Below are 19,711 nucleotides of genomic sequence, written 5' to 3'. Positions count from 1 at the left end.
TCAGTTTAAATATTGATTGTTGTCAAAAAGCAAGAAAAATAGGGGCTGAGGGAGATTCAGGAAAGCAAGCAAAGATGGCGATTACAGTATAGCAGTAAGAGGGTATCAGTGTGTTGTCGATTGGTTTACAGGTGGAAAGAGACAAGTCGATTCATGGGATCCGTAGTAGCAGTTTTTGGTTTCTTTTCATCAGGAGACGTCTTGAACAAGTGCTGAAAGACTCGTGTGGATGATGTGATGAATAGCGAAGGCTGCTGTTGCAGATGTTGCTGATCTATCTGACTAGATGATTGCTGCTTTGAAAAGAGTACCTGGCGATGGTTTTCACGGAGATAAATAGGGTCGAGATCAGATTGGAAAAAAGCCATTTTGTAGAGTATCAAGAAGGGAGTGTTTGGCATCTATGCAAATGAGGTTCGTTGTCATATTTATACTGATGCTGGTAAATTAAAAACAGGACTATCAAAGAGAGCCAATCCAGTGGATGGATTCGAGTGAGGTGGTACATGGATGGGGGATCGTTTTTACAAGCTTATCATTTACATGGTATATTACACATGGCCCACACTGCCACATACCGTAAAAAAGGGTCACTGCCCTCTATCTCGTTTGGAACAGCACTGAACGATGAGACACAAGAGCTGCCTGTTCAAGTATACTGAGTAGCCTGCGTGTATGTTGATGGCAATGGACTTCTCCTACAAGATCTAGTCTGTTGGGGGGGGGGGACGATACCTTCAAGTATACGAACGCTCAACCAATCCAACGTATCACTATGATTGCAGTCAGGGGCTTTGGTATAGGGTGTAGTGAACAAGCTGCATAATGAAAATGTTCGTACCAGGCAGAGCCATACAGAGAATAAACAGTATCCGACGCCTAGTGACACGAATTTCTTTCTCTCTCTCTCTCTCTCTATCGCTCTTTTTACCCCATTCTTACACATCAATCACAGCAACCACATCATGGATAAACTGCCCGTTGAAACGCTTGTTCTCATTGTATCTTATCTGGACGAACATGACATGTTTATCGCCAGTTGCACCTGCAAGAAATGGAACCAAGTTATACGCAATTCTCATCTGTACAAGAACATTGATTTGGATTATTCGAGTAAGCACTACTTTGACGCCATGGCCTTTTTCCAGAAATACAAGCAGTATGGCCAGAAAGTCAGGCAGCTCTTTGCAACCAGTGGAAAAACCATTCCGTACAAGGAGATACGTCAATGGCCTTGCTTGTTTCCAAACATCACCACGTTCAAGCTTGACTTTGGATCGCATAATCAACAATACAGCATGTCGTCGCTTGATTTCATGTTTCCAATAGACATATCCAGTTCAGATGAGGACGATGCGGATGGTGGTGATGATGGCAATCAAGAGCACTTACTAGAGCCTGGTGACAGCAGACCAGTGGAAGCCAATTTTACCCTTTGGCAGAGCTTGGAGTCGATCTATGAATGCAACAGGTTCTTTTACACGCCTACTATACTGGATTCCGGCATATACAACAACTTGGATAGACTCACCATCGACTGTGAGTACCTGCGAGTTACAGCATTTCCAGAGCTAGTCAGCCGCTTGAAGCAAGCACCCTATTTGACCACATTTGCAGCACACAAGGCAGTAGTGAGGATCAGCTTCCTCGAGCAACTGCATCAAAATGCCCTTCATTTAGAAAACTTGCATCTATTCTCACCCATTATTCTATGGGATTCGAGCGACGACGAGAACGATGCCATTGTATCTCCAGCATTACCCATGACGACCGTGATACTATACGAAGTTGATACCACACGACGCGGCCGAAATGGTATGATAAAATACATCACTTCAAAATACCCGAACCTAGAATCACTAAAGATGAAACGCTGGGAGGACAACTTTGGAGAGCCGTTACTAGAAACAACGCCTAACATACAGCCTGAATTTGAGGACGCCATCATTCAATTAGCCACCCAGTGCAGAAAACTAAAGGTGTACAATGTCGATATTCATCAATACACGCCTGCTATCCTGTCTGCCTTTGATGAAGTCGGCTCACTGAAACTCAAATCGTTTTCCTCCATGGCATCCAACATTACACATTTGCGAAGCATTGCCAATTCAAAGCAAAAGCACTACATTGAACGCCTGGACGTGCTGATGCCACACTCGTCTGAGCCAGATCTCATGTCTATTATCAACCGATTCACCAACCTGCAGAGCTTGATCTTTATACCATCACCTTCCCTGGGCCACATTGAGGACCAAGATTTTGCGCTGGATGTTACATTGGATGCGTTTCTGGATCACCATCAGAAACTAGTCAACCTTAAACTATGCACCTGTAAAGTGAGGTTCAGCGACAATTTTGATGCAGCACAACACACATCCGTCATCGAGAGCTTGGAAATTGTCAGCAGCGTCATTGACAATCCATCGCCACGACATCCCAATGTAGATCTCGCTGACTACTTGAGCACATCCTGTCCTGATCTCAAGATCTTGACCTTGTCCTGCAACTTTCGTCAGCCCTTAATTGGCCCGCAAGATTACCACATCAATTTCACCAACCAAGACATTCAATACTTGTGCTTGTATTTGAAAGGATACATGTCCATTTGTATTCAAGATGTGCAAGGCAAAACGAAATGGTATAGTCTCTTGAAGAGAGGAAGCAGGTTTGTCTGTTGCCAAGAAGATGAACAGCCCAAAATCAGAAGAGTGACTAGAAGTAAGCCAGAGTCTGGGATCATCTATATCAAGTGCAAAGACATCGATAGCTTCACTCTGCATCCAGGTCGAGATCCCAACTATGTCAGTTATTTTGGCTGATTATAATATTTTGTATATACTATCTCTGTTGTATTAAACTATTCATTTATGAAATTGTAAGTCAATCTGTCTAGCTCAAGGTGCTCCAACTGGAGATTGCTGATCTGTTTTCTAAACTATACGAGTGTGTCTACGTTTCGGATGACTATCTGCCTTTGCTTCGCTTCGGTGAAAATGACCTGGGCAGCGGCGGCTCGCACTACTGATGGCTCCTGCTCATCATTTCAAAATACCATTTACTTTTATTTTAACCCTCTGCTTACACATGAGAACCCTTCATATTATCCGTGGATCTGGCTCTTATGAGATGTTGTACGTCTAAACACGTGTAAATACTTCATATACAGGCAAGCAGCGTACTGGTATTCCCCCTTTTTATTCCTTACTGTCCCTGATACAGCAAAATCTGAGCACATTTGAGCTGCGTTTTCTCGCGTTAAAAGCCGTTTTAGACCACTGGAATAGTACCAAACAATTGCTCTCAATTAGCACTAACTTGCTGACACCTTTGCTCAACTTTTTGGGGATCAAAAAACATGGCCAAAAATCGACTAAAAGGCATGAGGTATTCCTCATGGTTTTCATTAAAAATCAAACGATCGCGTTTTCGACCTCAAAAACGAAGACTTTTACTATGGTATATCTTGAATCAATTTTTTTTTTGTATTTAAAAGTGTCTTTTATTGAGAATAAGGAAAACGACAGTACGGGACCATGAGGTTGCTTACATGTCGTCTAAGAAAGAAGAAATCAATTTGGAGTGATCGGCGAGAAAAGAGGAGAAAACTATCTGAGTACGCCATGATTTACCATCAAGAGAACAGCTCCAATGATGCTGCCATAGAGAATCTTGAATCAAAATGTTTCTATTAATCTAACGTAATCCCTGAAATCATCTTTGTGGGACTTTGATATGTAACTTTTCGACTTTTTGGCCAGAAACCTCTTTTCGTATGTTCATAAATTGCTCAATAAGTTTATTCAAAATATTTGTATTACTTGGTACCATTAGATGCGTCTTGAAAAGCACTCCAAGAAAGCTTAAAGAAGCAGGGGATAATCATCAGATTTTATATAGTCGAATCTGCGAAAATAGTTTAATCGAGTCGAAAATCATTAAGGTTTGGCCAATCTAAAACAGACTGTGTGTCTGGGTTTTAATTAATTTTGGCTAGTGGGGCAAGTTGGCAAACTCAATGCCAAAATAGTAGGTGGCAAAGTACATAGTACTACCTTTAGCCATGCTATTTCTTTTAAAGTCTTGCATCTAATAACGCCAGTCCACCGAAATACTTGCGAGATCAGCCTCGTTCCTTTTTGAGGCTTTAAAGTGTGTAGGGACAATAAATTTATGATGAACCTGCGCGCGCCCGATGACACGCTTAGATTAAAGGAACGTCTATCGTAACAATGATGTTTATTAAATGTTTTTTATTTTAATTACAATAATATGAGACTATAATGAGATTTATGGTTCCAAAAGAATATGTGTCGTTTTGGGTTTGTGTGGAATAAGGGTGGATTACATTTTGAATGGGTTGGTGTAAAATTGCGTTTAAAAAAAATCAAAAAGAGAGTTTAGGAAAATGGATGTTGCGCGAAAATATGAAGTGTATGTGTGATAAAAAGAGAGGGAGAGGGGAGAATTTACAATTCATCCTTGACAGGCTTCTTGGAATCTTCTTCCTCCACCTTCTTTGCAGCTTCTTCTTGGATAGCTTCGAGGATCTCTTCTTCCTTGGCCTTCTCAAGAGCTTCAGCAGCAGCAGGAGGGACCTCGTCAAACTTGACAGGAGGTTCAAATTGTTCAAGATCAATCTTCTCAGCACCCTCATCAGGAGGAGCAACACCTTCAGCCTCAGCCTTGGCCTTGGCTTCAGCTTGGATCTTTTCATTGTAGGCGGCTTGAGCACCTTCCTCGGAAGAATGGAGAGCCTTGGTTTCATCACGGACCTTCTTGGCTTCTTCAACATCATCAGTGATCAAGATGTTATCAAAGATGGTGCCAGACTTGACTTGCCAGACATCAATACCAACATTAGCGAAATCGTAAGCATAGATCTCGTTATCGACCTTGTACTCAGGGTTGTCAATTTCAGGATGGACCCATTCGCCCTTGTAGAGAGGGTTGGGGATCTTCTTGGGAGTCCATTCACCTTGGTATTCAGGGTTGGCAATAGAAGGAGCTTCCCAATCACCGTCCATATCATCATCCCAATCTTCAGGCTTCTTGGCTTCAGGATCAGGAATGAATTCAGGGATATCATCATAGTTGGCAGGCTTGACATCAGTCTCATCCACAATCATGGCTTCCTCAACCCAGTCTTCAGGCTTGGAGGCATTGGGATCCTTGATGGTCTTGGGAGGCAAGAAATCCCAATCTTCCAAAAGGCTACCATCGGCCTTGCTCTTACCGTCAATCAAGATTTCGTAGGTTTGATCAGGCTTCACGACAAGAGTGTAGGTGTGGGTCAAGGTGTCCTTGGGAGCACTGATAGACTTCTTCAAATCATGGTTGGTACCGTTGTAATTGAAGATGGCATGCACCATAGCCTTGGGGCCACAGATATCAGGACCAAACATGATGTTGTATTCACTGTCACCGTTGAAAGTCTTAGGATCCAAATCACCAAAGATCTGACGTGAATAGATTTAGTATGGTCATACTAAACAGAGCGCGTTTACGTCCTCTACTTTACCTTCAAGTAACTACCACCACAGTCAATGTCTTGCTCATTCTTGACATCAAATTGAATCACGAGATCCTTGCCCTTGTTGTTGAAAGGCTTGGGGATTTTTGTAGAGGTAGCATAGAAGCGGTAATCCTCAGTGGTTCTGAGACCAGCATTGTAGGCTTCATCAGCAAACCACTTACCAGGAGAAACCTCAAGCTTACCAAGATCTTCGCGATGTTCAGAAGCGGTCCAACGGTCCTTCCAACCTTCACCATCAGAGAAAGTTTCATGGAGGAAGACTTCAGCAGAGACGACGGCAGCAAGGCCTAAAACAGCAGCGATAGTAGGAATCTTCATTTTGATGAATAATTAAGCTAAAGAAGAAGAGGAATTGAAAGGAACCAACATGCACACACACACACCCTTTATATATTTGAAATGCTGTTTCCCCCTGTGTTTTAATTTTACGTGGCAATTATACATTTTGCTTTACTATTTCCAACCAATGACAAAATCTAGTTTATCTTTGACTTGATGGCAATGTCTCATTGGCCAAAATGCATTCACATCTTACCACCCAAAAAAGACTTTTTGCTATGTGCATTTGAATTTTTAATTTATGTGTTACCATCAGATGCATTCAGATTTGACAATTGGCGGGTTAGTAAGAAACAGCTGGCAATCGAAAGGGCTTGTCATTTGCCGCTTGCCCTGAGTATATATAAAACAATATACTAACATCTCAAATCAAGTTGGCCGCCATCATGACAGCTTGAAACTCAGGAATGTCTATACACATTTGCTCACAAAAAGTGGTCTATCCCAGTAATGAAAAATGTATATATATATATATATATACTTGCATGAGACGCAATGTGTTACATACAATGTGCTGCATTCTATATAATCATGCTCAATGTGTCGTAACAAACAAAGGTACGGTATGTGCATTCAGCAAGCAAGACGTGCCTGCAAATGTAAGTCTTTCGAGGCGCTCGTCAGGGCATTTCATCATTCGACGGTGGTTATGCAAGCATCAGGTAAGCAGCAGACGCCTTATATAACGTGGTAAAAAATACATTTTGGTTGCGCAAAGATGTGTACAGCGTCATTCAATATGGGAAAAGATGGGTAATTTTCAAGACCATTTTTCCAGAGGCTTCCACTGCGGACATCCTGTCATAGAATTTGAAGCTTGGACAACAATGTGAGGGCGGCTTTCCGCTGGAGTGTAACAGTATCCAATTTTGGAAGGTACGAGGTTGGCATTGCATTTGTATTATAGCTCTATACAAGTGCACTAGCATGTACCTCTTATGATGTGGTAATTAACGACTAAAAATGTTGATTTCAATTAATGCACACAACGCTGTATTTGCTCAAATCAAACATCCAATGTAGCGAGTGCAAGACATCGTCACTATATACACTATATAACACTCAAAAAAAGTAGACAAACAAACCCTATCCTTTCAAAATTTAAACAATTGAGTACCGTACAAGGTGAATAAACCACCGGTGAAGTCGGCGTTGGGGAGAGGGTTTGGAGGAGGTGCTAAGACCATCCACCAAGAACATAACGCATCTAATTCAACATTTGGTAACGCTAACCTATAATAAGAGGGTTTCACTATAGCAAGGCGAAGGTGCAAAACCATGGCAACTCAACATCTAACCCAACATTTGGTAATATTACTCTCAATGAAGGGTTTGCCGTAGCGAGACCAAGGTACACAATCGTAGTATTCAAGCAGCAAATTCGGATTTTCATTTCCACTGTTAATAAGCTTATCAGCAACATAGCGCATTAAAATTTGCATGAATCAGCTTTACCAAAATCAATATGCCTCCTATTCAAATTAACACTTGCTCAAGCTACTGAACTGCCTTTCCAGTAAATTGCAGCTATCAAAGATGTGATTTATGCTGTGTAAATAAACTCTATAAAGCAATACAAGACCAAATTGACAGCTTTTAAGCCTTCATACCTTGGCCTACAGATCTTTCTGAGTTACTGGAATAACACCGAACAATTGTACTTGAGTAGTAACAACTTTCTGCCACCCTTACTCAACTTTTTGGGGACCAAAAAAAAATATGGCCAAAAATTGACCAAAAAGCATGAGGTATCCCTCATGGTTTTCATCGAAAATCAAACAATCGCATTTTTTTTTTTTTTTACCTTGAAGATGATGACTTTTACTATGGTATGTATTACATCAAAATGTTGCTATCGATCCAAAGCAACCCTTGAAACGTCGTTTGTGTATCTTTTATATGTAAGTTTTTGACATTTTTGCTAGAAACCTCATTTCATATTTTTTGATATTGCTCGATGCGTTTATTATAAACATCTGCCATAAGCACCATCATTCGATGCGCCTTGAAAAGCACTCCAGAAATGCATTAGAAAGTATAAGATGATCATCGCATCTAATATAGTCCAATTCTGCAAAATAGATGAATCAAGTCGTTTTTGGATCAAAATCTGTCCAATCTGGAATAGACGTTAAGCGAGAATTCAATTGATTTTGAGTGCTTCTGATATCAATGTAATCTACGATCTTGAAGCTAATATAAAGAGGATTGCAATTTGAAAAAAAGTATTATAGTAGCTTATTCTCTCTACTTTTGCCTGATTCTGAAGCACATTTTGTTTCTGACACTCGGATTAATCATTGTTTATTACATATTCAAATAAATGGCCTAATATGAAACGCAAACTTTCTTGCTATTCAAAATTGCAAATGGCACTTGAGGTTTGATGTACTGTACATTGAGATACCACTACTAGGCTATACTATAGCAGCCACTAAGGCAATGCTATAATACCATATACGCTTGGGAACCTAATGCCAAATGTCCATTTTATTAAAGTGTAAGGGCCATCACATCTCCTGTTACTAGGAATTTTTAGCAAATAGATGGCAATACTAATTATGAAATACATGTGAGGTTTCTACTGAGCACTAACGAAGACAGACAACTGGTTTATACATACACACTTTTTTAAAAATCATGCAAATACTGTATTTTGAGGCGGCGTCATGTCACCCAAGTGTTCTACAGGCCCAAAAGCAGCGGATCAAGATTGCCTTTTACTTGGATACACATTGTAAAATATAGCTTCAAATGGGTTTGCTTGCACTACTACCAATATGCTCACTCTAATTGAACGATGACTTTTTGTTTGTTTGTTTTCCGTGCAACTTGCCTACATTCTTTTCAAAGAAGTAAGAGCATATCCTGTTGGTGACAGTAGCACCAGAACTTTGACAGCTCTGCTTGTACATATAAAATAGTGAATACATGTAATTTATATACTGCAATCACTGCAAAACTATACTGATAAAGAACCCGTTATTGTTTACATTTTGCTCGAACTTTTCAAATCCAAAGCGAATCAAATTGTTCACTTTCCGTTATCAACCGAATACAAGATGTAAATGTAAACAAGCTGACTGTGTTTAATCAATAAACGAAATAAACCATATGAGTTTATATCATATCTTGTGTGTATACAGTAGTAATAATGCATATCATATTGTAGGGCAGTTGAAGGCGATTCCAATGGTATTAGTTGCATTGTCTCTGGATGCCAGTAGCGTTCAGAATTGCGTTTGAAGTGTTTTTTGCGTGTCTCCTTAAATTGTTGCTACTGTAATCAAGGTATAAAAGGTAGAAGATTTCTCTCTTTATCTCACGTCCTTTCTTTATCTTTTTCTTCATCTTTTTTTTTTTTTTTTTTTTTTTTCTCTCAAAAACAATAGACGCTACTAGAAGACTGGTGATCATGTAAGTATATTTGTCTTGTCTGCACATAACGGATGGTAACATGCTCTGAATCAGGGTGGTTCACAATACAAGGCTTATGGTATTTCAAGACTGGTTCTATTCTACTTGACGGCTTTCTTTGGATACTTTTGGTTCTCTCTGGTTCTCTTTGGATACTTTTGGTTCTCTCTGGTTCTCTCTGGTTCTCTTTGGATACTTTTGGTTCTCTCTGGTTCTCTCTGGTTCTCTCTGGTTCTCTTTGGATACTTTTGGTTCTCTCTGGCTCTCTCTGGCTCTCTCTGGCTCTCTCTGGCTCTCTCTGGCTCTCTCTGGCTCTCTCTGGCTCTCTCTGGCTCTCTCTGGCTCTCTCTGGCTCTCTCTGGCTCTCTCTGGCTCTCTCTGGCTCTCTCTGGTCCTAGTATATAGATATTTATATTTATTTGGTCATATTCTTTCGCATGGGGGATTTTTAAGGGCACACTCTGAGGTTTTCAAGTCTTTGGTACTTTGTCTTTTGAGAGTTTCGTGTCTTTGGTGTGAGGGTTTCTCTAGTAAGTCTTCTGGAATGAGTCTTCTGTAGTAAGTCTTCTGTAATAAGTTTTCTGTAGTAAGTCTTCTGTAATAAGTCTTCTGTAGTAAGTCTTCTGTAATAAGTCTTCTGTAATAAGTCTTCTGTAATAAGTCTTCTGTGTTGTCATGTGTTTCCCTTCCCCCATGCCTACTTTCACTTTTTGGGTTGAGATTGGTCTCCACCTTCTCGTGGTTCAACCTGTAAGCTTTTTGTAAAAGCAACCAAGAGAGACCATTATTTTTTTACAATAAATAAAATGAAAAACTATACAATACACATTAAATGCGTGTGCCTGATATGAGTACACATTAAACATTGCTTATTTTATATCAATAAAATCTTGTATTTGCCCAGGAAATTATAAATGTCGATATGAGATGCAAAGGGTATAAGTTTACTGCTATGGAAATCAATAATTCGGATTGGATGTATTAGCTGCTTTTGATAAGCTCTTTGGATCCGAAGGAGGCAGCTTATCTTGCCATGCAGATATAAGTACATCAAAGCCTAAGCTCGCATATGTAGGTGTTGGGGACTATGCACGCTGTAGTTTTGCCTCATGTCAAACATGAGTCTTTGCGTCTATGTTGGCTGGGCTTGTTCTGGTACGCTGAATGATGCTACAGCCAAGGATGACCTGGCTAAATGGCTGTATCTTTGTATATTTCGTTGTCATATATTTCATTTCAACAAAATCCCGGTTACCATGGACGGATGGAGACGGCGAGCATATTGATATGTCAGACAATGATTACATGGCTCGCTTGACTCCATTTTACTTTGGATGGAAGTGGCCTTCAACGATCTGATACACGCATTACCCTTTATTACTCGATTGTGCGCAAAACACAGCGTATTTTAGATGCATTTGAGCCGTGATTTCTTGTGTTAAAGGCCGTTTTAGGCCGTCAGAATAGTATCAAACCATTGCTTTCATCTAGCACTAACTTCCTGCCACCCTTGCTCAACTTTTTGGGGACCAAAAAGCATGAGGTATCCCTCATGGTTTTCATCGAAAATCAAACAATCGCATTTTTTTTTTTACCTTGAAGATGATGACTTTTACTATGGTATGTATTACATCAAAATGTTGCTATCGATCCAAAGCAACCCTTGAAACGTCGTTTGTGTATCTTTTATATGTAAGTTTTTGACATTTTTGCTAGAAACCTCATTTCATATTTTTTGATATTGCTCGATGCGTTTATTATAAACATCTGCCATAAGCACCATCATTCGATGCGCCTTGAAAAGCACTCCAGAAATGCATTAGAAAGTATAAGATGATCATCGCATCTAATATAGTCCAATTCTGCAAAATAGATCAACCGAGTCGAAATTTATGCAAATTTGACGAATCGAGACCGCAAGTTAATCTTCGAAGCTTGAATCAGATTTTGGTGGCTGCTGGCAGGTGTAGGATAAAAAGGATGGATCCGGATAATAGATAAACCGTGGGTGGTACGGGGCGTAGGTATGGGTAGGGTGGATACGGTGTAGCTAGCAATGGGTGTATATGGTGTAGGGGGTACAAAATACGTGAAATGAGTGTCAAATTTTAGCTTTTATTCATGCAGATCTATTTTCTGATCTGGCAAATACGATAACATGCATACACCGTGTTAGAGATATCTTTCAAAAGACACTTTGTTACGCCTATATATGAGGTGAGTACCTTCATTTGCTGCTGTTTCCAATTGTCAATATCTACGAGGTATACAATTCCGCCAATTGTCTTATAGCATCTTGTATAAAAATGCCTACCATCATAGCAAGTCGAGTAGACTCTACCGTGCAATTTGTATTTTGAAGTCTGTGATATGTGGATATACGTAGACAGGTAAACATTGTTTCCTGCTGTTCGTCCAGAGACAAAGTTTGCACCATCTTGTATGAATAGGAACTCGGGAAACTGATCATCTTGAGGTAGTACTTTGAGTCATGTCGAAACTCCATCACACCCTGGAAAGTTATACTTTTCTTTCTGATGTTCTTTGAGCACCTTCTCTCTGAACAAGTCATTGAATTTCACGTCCAGTGCCATTTCATTGATAAATCCACGACAGTCTCTCAATTCCTCGATGATAGTGGTTGGAATCATGTAGATAAACTCAAAAAAAAGGCATCTCTAGCATACGCATGGGCTTTTTCTACAGAGCAAGACACTTTTCTTTCACATTGCAACGACGGAAATGTACAAATATTGCTTGCAAAGGCACCCGACAAACGCTGTAGTATCTTGCTCGCCTAATCGTGGGTATCACCTTCATGGCCTTTCGAGAATGTCTTGACCATTCGAGGAACACCAGAGACAATCTTGTATTCTGTCATATTCCAAACAAACTGTCTTGCTGTAAGAGTAGCTGCACGAATACCAAAATGAGACTGCTGGGAATAAGACTCCTAGGCATTGACAAGAACACTATCATAGGCATTGCTTTGGTCAGCGAAAGACATATCCACAAACGGAAGAACGGCATTGAGCAGGAGCTCCAAAGATGCATCGATAAAACAAGAGTTGTTTTGGTTGGGGAAAATGTACGTAGGAACAGGTAAAGACGAGTATTTGCCTGGATCGTTATTTTTGTAATCCTTTACGAGCCATTGATATTTTTGAAGAGACACCCTTTTTTGTGGTACCAAGAAGCCGGCAGTGGCAGATAAATCATTTTCAAGTGGAGGCTCACGTGTCATCCTGGTCTCATTGCTTGTATCGGGTTCGATTGCTACTCATGTCGAAGCCTCATGGGGCATTGGAGGAGAGCAGAGATCAATTACTGTATCAGATACGGATTTTTGAATGTCTTGAATCGTAAGATCAATAACTGCGCCATCACTTGCAGGAAAGGGTGAGTTCGAAGGAGGCGAAGGCAACGAAAAATCAGAATCGGATAGTGCTCTCATCTTGGATGAGGTAGGCTCAGACTTGTGTTGTAAAACTGATGTGGACTTGCATTTGGTCTTCATTAATGATGATGAAGAAGAAGAAGAGAAAGAGGAAGATGATACAAGATCAATAACGGACGCTTTCAATTCTTCATCTGAGCCGACAACATCTTCAACAGGAATTCCAAGGTCTAAAATATCAATGATACGTTACAGCCACAGCAATCAGAAACTATTGTAAGCATCCTTACCATCAAACATATCCTTAATGTCTTCATCTAGGTTCTCAGTTCTATCAAATACAATTTCTGCTTTACCGCTTTTGCATTCGTCGTCTGAGAGTAATTCAAGGAACAGTTTCTCATCACTGATATCATCATCTGGGAAATCATCCATCTTGAGACAGTCCCTCTCCATTTCATCAGTTTCATCCAGATGCTCAATTATAACAGCATCCAAACTAACATCACAGGTCTTTGCTTTTTTGGCCTTGCGTTTGCCATCCTCCTCAGCATCGCCAATGAACACCACTTCTTGTTTTCTCTTCTTGGTGCCAAAGAGTGCAGTGTTGTTGTTTGGCGTACGGCCGTCATTAATCTCATACAGAGTTGCATACTTTTTTGTCGGCTTCTTGGGTTTGTTTCCGTAATGTGGTCGGATATTGTGGTCATAAAAATCCATCAACACCATTCTATCACGCTTGGCGACCTGCAACAAAAGTCTTGGGCTTGTCGAAACGGTTTTGTCTTTTTTCTGGCATCAACTTGTACAAGGCACTATGGAACGCCTCAATTGCATTGGATGTGCGGCTCTTGTGTTGCCTCAAGTCGTTCTTCATCAAAGACTGGCATCTGAACACCATACTTGAGACACCAGGTTGGAGCCACCACTGCAACCACTTTTTACAGTTGGGAAACAAGGTCAAAAGCTCCTTACCAGTTCGAAAGAATTTGATACTATTTCTTGCGGTACGGAACAGATGGACTAGCTTCAAGAAGGTATCAATCTCATCTGGCTTGACAACTTGGTGGTTGTTGGACATGCGCTTGACTGATTGCATCCAATGCATATAGCACCCTTTTAAAAAAGGTAATGCATTGTGCTACTTGACACCGAAGCTATCCCTGAGGGCTAGTATGAAACCTTCGCGTTGGGCAGCTGAAAAGTCCATAATGACTCCCGAAAACTTCTCCAGTTTGACATCAAATTTTCTAAACAAAGCAACAAAGTATTCTTTGAAAACATGTGTAGTGTGGCTTTTGATTATCGCTTGATAAAAGACGACATGCTTCCGGAGTTGCTCGATATAGATGACACTTGAGCATAGACTAGATAATAGCCCTTTGGGACAGCCTTGAAAGCGACATCTGTTATGATCGGTTGATCTGCGAAAGGGAGATTACGCTGAAGCATTTCAGGTGAACAGAAGCTCACAAAAACCTTGCTAGGGACAATCTGTGCTGAATCCATAAAGCCTGGATACTTCTCATCAAGATCTTCAAAGGCAGCTACCACATCTTCCTTGGTAGAATATAGATCTTATTGGACCTTAGACTTCCGGATCTCATACTTGGTGCGTCCATGATTTGCCATTACACTGTTGATTTCTCTGACGCTTTTCGTGATGGCGCCAGTAGATGGATCGATGCCAGCAATGGCAGCAGCAGCAGTGATGTTTGGTCTATCTTTTACCATATTATTTAAGTCTTTTTTTTTCGTGTCTATCAAGATGAAGCGAGTTGTAGATACAGTGTGTGTGTGTTTTTTTTTCTCGGTTGTCTCTTGATACATTGTAACTGTACTACCTCTGTCTTCTCTGCGAATATCAGTTACACGGAAGGTGAAAGTTGCACCAACACCACAGTCGATCCGCTTCAATGGCGCCTCACAGTATGGGCATTGAAACTTTTTGAGGCAGCCAAGCTCGTCTTTCCAGTCAACAGGAGGTCTTTGATTCTTGACCCATTCAGGTCTTTTGCATTGCAGACTGAGGCATCGCAAAGCACCAGCACACTTTTTATGGATTTTTATGTCGTAACGGCTCTCACCTTCAGCGAGTTTTTCAACTGGTTTGTACTTGCTGTAAGCTTTGCTGTGGTTTTTTTCAAAGCCCATCCAATACTTAATCTTTTGATTCTGAATGTATTGGTGGTGCGGTCAAATGCAGCGGGAAGGACTTCTTCGACGGTTTCGTCAGGAAATTGATTGAAGAAATCATATTCCATTTCATAACTTGAGTTGTCCATGTTGTTTAAAGTATTGAAGAAATATAATAAGGTAGATGAACAAAATGAAGTGCCTGATCCTACATGTCAAAAACTTTTACTGCTCTGCCCTGAGGGGGATGTACGTATAATGCAATATAATCTATCCACCCATTGCTAGCTACACCATATCCACCCTACCCCTACCTACGCCCCGTACCCTCCACGGTTTATCTATTATGCGGATCCACCCTTTTTATCCTACACCCTGCTGGCAACAGTAATGATGCTTTTCTCATGAAGGCAGTAGATATTTACAGCTAATGAGAAGGGGATAGCAAACCGAGCGGGCTCTATCGTGTAGCCTGGTTAATATTTCCTCTGATCTTGCTTCGTATTTTTTATATTTGGCAAGCATTATTTTTTTGAGATTTTGCGCGGCCAAATGTTACTCCCAATGCGAGATGTAGATGTGTGGCCCTGCTCAAAATTGCAAATCATGCTTTCAGATACAACATCTTGGTATGCACAGCGTTTCACACCAATTGAAGGCAGCTTGGAATCGCTTTTTTTTTTCAATCTCGTAGTATTACGCGATCTGGATCGAGAATTGCAAAATGTGATGGCATGACTTACAGCAATTTTGAGAGCAGGAAAAAAAAACAATGTATACGCAAACAATATTTACGCTCTTCCTTTGCGACATCCCTCTAAGTGCCAACGCGATCGCTCGCAGAAAGAGATATGCCACACGACTTGATTGCACTAAATTAGGCAAGAAAAACATCATTCAACCGACATATCGGGCCTAATCAAGTACTTGCAACTTTAAGTTGTCCAATTTCGCGGAGAAGACATGTTGCATGGCAATTACGTTATCAGTTTCGTTTTGATTATTAAACGTACGTGACGTTTAATGACAAGGTATAAAAGGGCCATCAAAGTGGATGACATTGATCTTTCATCACCCTATATATTCCATTTCAAATTATAATGTCCAACACATCTGTTCTCACTCTGTAAGTCTTTGGTTTGTGGTCTACATTGGCCATGTGTGCGCTAACATGCATTCACAACCTAGCAATACTGGTAAGCAAATTCCTGCTTTGGGTCTCGGTACATGGCAAAGTAAGCCCTCTGAGGTCTACGACGCTGTTCTCGCTGCTCTCAAGACTGGGTAAGTTTTACATTGCCGGATGGGCGAAAGAATGTTTGTTTGCTAAAAGTTTGCATGAATGTAGATACAAGCACATTGATGCTGCTTTTATTTGTAAGTATTATTTGGTCATGGAAACTTTGCCATCCAGTTCAGAAAAATTGACATGGCTTGACAGACGGTAACGAGAAGGAAGTTGGTAAGGCCATTAAGGACTCTGGCGTCCCTCGTGAGGAGCTCTTCATTACCACCAAGTTGTGGAACACTTTCCATCGTCCTGAAGATGTCGAGAAGGCTCTTGAAAAGTCTCTCGAAAACCTCGGTTTGGAGTACGTTGATTTGTACTTGATGCACTGGCCCGTTGCTTTCCAACCTGGAGAGGACCTCGCTCCCAAGGATAAGGATGGTAAGACTCTTTTCGATGAGACTGACTTTACTGAAACCTACGCTGTAAGTGAAAAAGTGCAAAGCTGTGTATCATGCAGCTAGAGATAACTGAATTAGAAGCGCGAGATACTGACGCTATAGAGTGTAGGCCATGGAGAAGCTTGACAAGAAAAAGGCTCGCGCCATTGGTGTCAGTAACTTCAACATCAACAAGCTCGAAAAGCTCGCCAAGACTCAAAAGATTGTACCTGCTGCCAATCAAGTCGAGTTGCATCCTTTCTTGCCTCAAGATGATTTAGTCAAGTACTGTAAGGATCACGGCATTCTTGGTAAGTATTCGCCATGTTGGCCAAGTAACACAGTGCAACACAGAAGAGCTCATTTGTTTGTTTCAACAGTTACTGCCTACTCTCCTCTCGGTAGTACTGATTCTCCCTTGTTCAAGGATGAGAAGGTCCTCAAGATTGCTGAAAAGTACAATGTGTCTCCTGCTCAAATCCTCATTTCTTGGGGCCTTAAGCGTGGTTACTCTGTTATTCCCAAGAGTGTTACTCCCTCTCGTATTGAATCCAACTTCCAAACTGTTGAACTCAAGGATGAAGATTTTGAAGTTTTGAATCAAGTTGTCAAGGCTGAGAAGGCCAAGAGATTGGTTGATCCTTACAACTTCTGGGGTGTAGATGTCTTTGAGGAGCACAACTAGATTGCTATCTATCTTTATGTAAAATAAATTTATTCATCATGTCCATATTGTATCACTCTTTTGTTTTTTACTGCTATTCTGATTTTGGAAACGTGCTACCAATGGCGCTATACCTACTATTGCTACAAAGAAGTTGGGGTTTCGTGATTTGATGACGAGCAAGACAAAGCAGCCGATAGCAAAACGTACCGACTATAAACCCTGCTTTGACGATGGATGTGGTTGTTGAAAAGAAATGAGTGGAGCAAGAGCCAGGTCAGCCCACACTGTAAGATTGCCATGGTAAATACATATGCTCTTGGATTTTAGCATATATAATTTATGCACTAATTTTGGCTCCAATAAATCAATAATTCGGTTATTCTTTTACTCCTTGTTAATTCCATCATCACGATCTGCATCTCTTATTTTGGGGATTGTCAGTAATAGTGCGATGTCTTTCGCGGGGAAGCACGAAAAAGGAGGAAGGCTTTAGAATCGTAAGAGTCTCGTAAATGCGTATTAAGTTCATCTATTTAAAATGTGTATTGCACTGCTACTAAATCAAACAGTGCGGTGTATACATTGAGGGAGGAGCGTCCACCCAAGACACTGACACAGATGCTGATCTCCCTCCCATGGACTCCTCGCTCCTTGTTTTTTGCGCTCCCCTCCTTTTGGGCCACCAATGATACCTTGTGAGAGCTTGTGTTCAATAGGGTCATCATGCAAGCAAATGTGTATACCTGTTCTGTTCATATATATACAATCATATCAAGTCATTTTTTCCGCACTCAGAGGCGCAATCAGTTTCAGATGTCGCACTCATTTGTGTGGTTGGTGTATCAAAAAGACTGACCAAGTGGCACGGAGTAACATTTCTTTAATACATCGATTACCTCTTGATTTGATAGATCCAGCCTGTTGCATGTATAAATATATTATTTCCTTAATTCTTGCGTGAGTATTTGTTTTATTTGTGTCTTTTTTTCCCGTTTAATTTTTTTTTTTTTTGATATTTTTTCCTTTCTCTTCTTCTTGTTCTTCTTCCTCTTTGTGCTGCCTTCTCCTTATTTCTTCTTTCCTTCCATCTCTACTTTATTCCTGTTTGAAAAACAAGGCATTTAGCTCAAAAACATCTGCCATCTCAATACCTTTCGCCAGACCATCCATACGCATATACAACATTTGAAATGGGCCAAATCCTAGCTTCCTTGAATCTCCGCGGAGGAACTGATTCGATTGTACCTGAAATCAACTTTGATATTGAAAGTAAAGTATGGATAATAGACGCAGCGAATCTATATACTGAAATGGTGAATAAACTAGATGCTAGACCTTCCTTGGAAGAGCTGGGAATTTACAACGAACTCTATGCGCTATTAGTACAACCCAATTCCAATTTATTGAATATCCTTAAAGAATACAAACCCGCTTCAGATGAGATCCGAAATGCAATAGCAACGCCTAATCAGGAAAACGAGGATAAAGCATGGAACGCTATTTTACCCACTGTGGATGCTCTGCGTGAATTCTACACTTATTCTTCCGAGTTGGGTACATGTGGACGAATATTTTCTAATTTTAACCTTGTTATTAACTTTTTGTATGAATAATACAATGATGTAGAACGAGGCATCCCAATGTTACTCAATGTTCTATGTAAAGATGGCGGTGGTACAACAAAAGATCTTGACAGGCATCCAGGGCTAACAAGATTATTTGCTGAAATACTGGATTTTGTATTCGAGTTTGACCATCTCAAGATTAGAAATCCCACACTACAAAACGACTTTTCATTCTATCGCAGAACACTGCAACGAGGCAGAGCCGCAGAATCCACGCTGACAACACCTACATCACCCGAGAAAGAGAATACCAATCAATCAGATCTGCGATTAGCTATCAACGAGGATGACTTGGCTAATCGCATTTCCCTGTTCATTGCATACCCTACACCCATGTTGAAATGCGTCATTGATACAACTACAAAATACGTGCAGTCAAATCAATTAGTAAAATGCACGAGTGAATGGCTAGCGAGCATTTGGGCAGTGTGCTATCAGACACTAAATACAAACTATAAGAAATCCAGCAGCAGCTCAGTCGATACCTTTTGCTTGAAAGTGATGGTGGTGTCCATCATATTGTATGACCATATTGATCCGAGCGGTGCCTTCACCAAGTCGTCACCCATCAATGTAAAAAGCTCCTTGAAAATAATTCAGAATGTAAATCAGATCAACCGACAAGAACAAACAAGCATATCAAATCTTATTTGTGCCTTGAGATATAATTCGAAGCATCTAAATGATGAGTCCACACCAAAAGGAATAAAGAATTTTGTCATGGCCATTTAAATGTAGACTATCATGATTGTTTGTTCGGGATGTTCCATGTTGTCGCAGTACTGTGAGCTAAACATAGCCATGGCTGTATAATTAGAACGGCTGAGGAGTTTGACTATTCTAGGCACATAGTGCAAAAGAGTGCATATGTGTGTCGTATACAGTTTTTAACAATTCTTCAGCATCCCTCTGTCGTTTTGAAGCGGTTT

General features: G+C 40.6%; 8 protein-coding genes across 8 annotated transcripts; 3 read left to right on the top strand and 5 right to left on the bottom strand.

The window, feature by feature from the left end:
* Nucleotides 1–125: 125 nt before the first annotated feature.
* On the bottom strand, nucleotides 126–368 carry ATC70_005440 (INCENP_ARK-bind domain-containing protein; the record flags this gene model as incomplete). The annotated part of the gene is made up of 1 exon (XM_064824728.1): nucleotides 126–368. The coding sequence occupies one exon, from the start codon at nucleotides 366–368 to the stop codon at nucleotides 126–128; it is 243 nt and encodes an 80-aa protein (XP_064680105.1).
* Nucleotides 369–965: 597 nt separating this feature from the next.
* On the top strand, nucleotides 966–2,819 carry SHE9 (sensitivity to high expression protein she9; the record flags this gene model as incomplete). Its single annotated transcript, XM_064824727.1, has 1 exon — nucleotides 966–2,819. One exon carries the CDS (start codon nucleotides 966–968, stop codon nucleotides 2,817–2,819), a length of 1,854 nt encoding a protein of 617 aa, XP_064680104.1.
* A 1,647-nt stretch (nucleotides 2,820–4,466) lies between these two features.
* On the bottom strand, nucleotides 4,467–5,851 carry ATC70_005438 (uncharacterized protein; the record flags this gene model as incomplete). Its single annotated transcript, XM_064824726.1, has 2 exons — nucleotides 4,467–5,456; nucleotides 5,519–5,851. The coding sequence occupies 2 exons, from the start codon at nucleotides 5,849–5,851 to the stop codon at nucleotides 4,467–4,469; spliced, it is 1,323 nt and encodes a 440-aa protein (XP_064680103.1).
* Nucleotides 5,852–12,569: 6,718 nt separating this feature from the next.
* On the bottom strand, nucleotides 12,570–13,406 carry ATC70_005437 (uncharacterized protein; the record flags this gene model as incomplete). The annotated part of the gene is made up of 2 exons (XM_064824725.1): nucleotides 12,570–12,916; nucleotides 12,977–13,406. The coding sequence occupies 2 exons, from the start codon at nucleotides 13,404–13,406 to the stop codon at nucleotides 12,570–12,572; spliced, it is 777 nt and encodes a 258-aa protein (XP_064680102.1).
* A 13-nt stretch (nucleotides 13,407–13,419) lies between these two features.
* GLN1_2 (glutamate--ammonia ligase) lies at nucleotides 13,420–13,767 on the bottom strand (the record flags this gene model as incomplete). The annotated part of the gene is made up of 1 exon (XM_064824724.1): nucleotides 13,420–13,767. One exon carries the CDS (start codon nucleotides 13,765–13,767, stop codon nucleotides 13,420–13,422), a length of 348 nt encoding a protein of 115 aa, XP_064680101.1.
* Nucleotides 13,768–14,264: 497 nt separating this feature from the next.
* Nucleotides 14,265–14,840, bottom strand: ATC70_005435 (uncharacterized protein; the record flags this gene model as incomplete). Its single annotated transcript, XM_064824723.1, has 1 exon — nucleotides 14,265–14,840. One exon carries the CDS (start codon nucleotides 14,838–14,840, stop codon nucleotides 14,265–14,267), a length of 576 nt encoding a protein of 191 aa, XP_064680100.1.
* Nucleotides 14,841–15,922: 1,082 nt separating this feature from the next.
* ATC70_005434 (uncharacterized protein) lies at nucleotides 15,923–17,175 on the top strand (the record flags this gene model as incomplete). Its single annotated transcript, XM_064824722.1, has 6 exons — nucleotides 15,923–15,948; nucleotides 16,011–16,106; nucleotides 16,171–16,199; nucleotides 16,264–16,535; nucleotides 16,621–16,801; nucleotides 16,871–17,175. 6 exons carry the CDS (start codon nucleotides 15,923–15,925, stop codon nucleotides 17,173–17,175), a joined length of 909 nt encoding a protein of 302 aa, XP_064680099.1.
* A 1,172-nt stretch (nucleotides 17,176–18,347) lies between these two features.
* On the top strand, nucleotides 18,348–19,514 carry ATC70_005433 (uncharacterized protein; the record flags this gene model as incomplete). Its single annotated transcript, XM_064824721.1, has 3 exons — nucleotides 18,348–18,426; nucleotides 18,484–18,711; nucleotides 18,784–19,514. 3 exons carry the CDS (start codon nucleotides 18,348–18,350, stop codon nucleotides 19,512–19,514), a joined length of 1,038 nt encoding a protein of 345 aa, XP_064680098.1.
* Between the last annotated feature and the right edge of the window lie 197 nt (nucleotides 19,515–19,711).

This window comes from Mucor velutinosus, assembly GCF_035048745.1.
Source record: "Mucor velutinosus strain NIH1002 chromosome Unknown tig00001544, whole genome shotgun sequence".
Lineage (NCBI taxonomy): Eukaryota > Fungi > Mucoromycota > Mucoromycetes > Mucorales > Mucoraceae > Mucor > Mucor velutinosus.
This window is presented reverse-complemented; position numbering and strand designations above follow the sequence as displayed.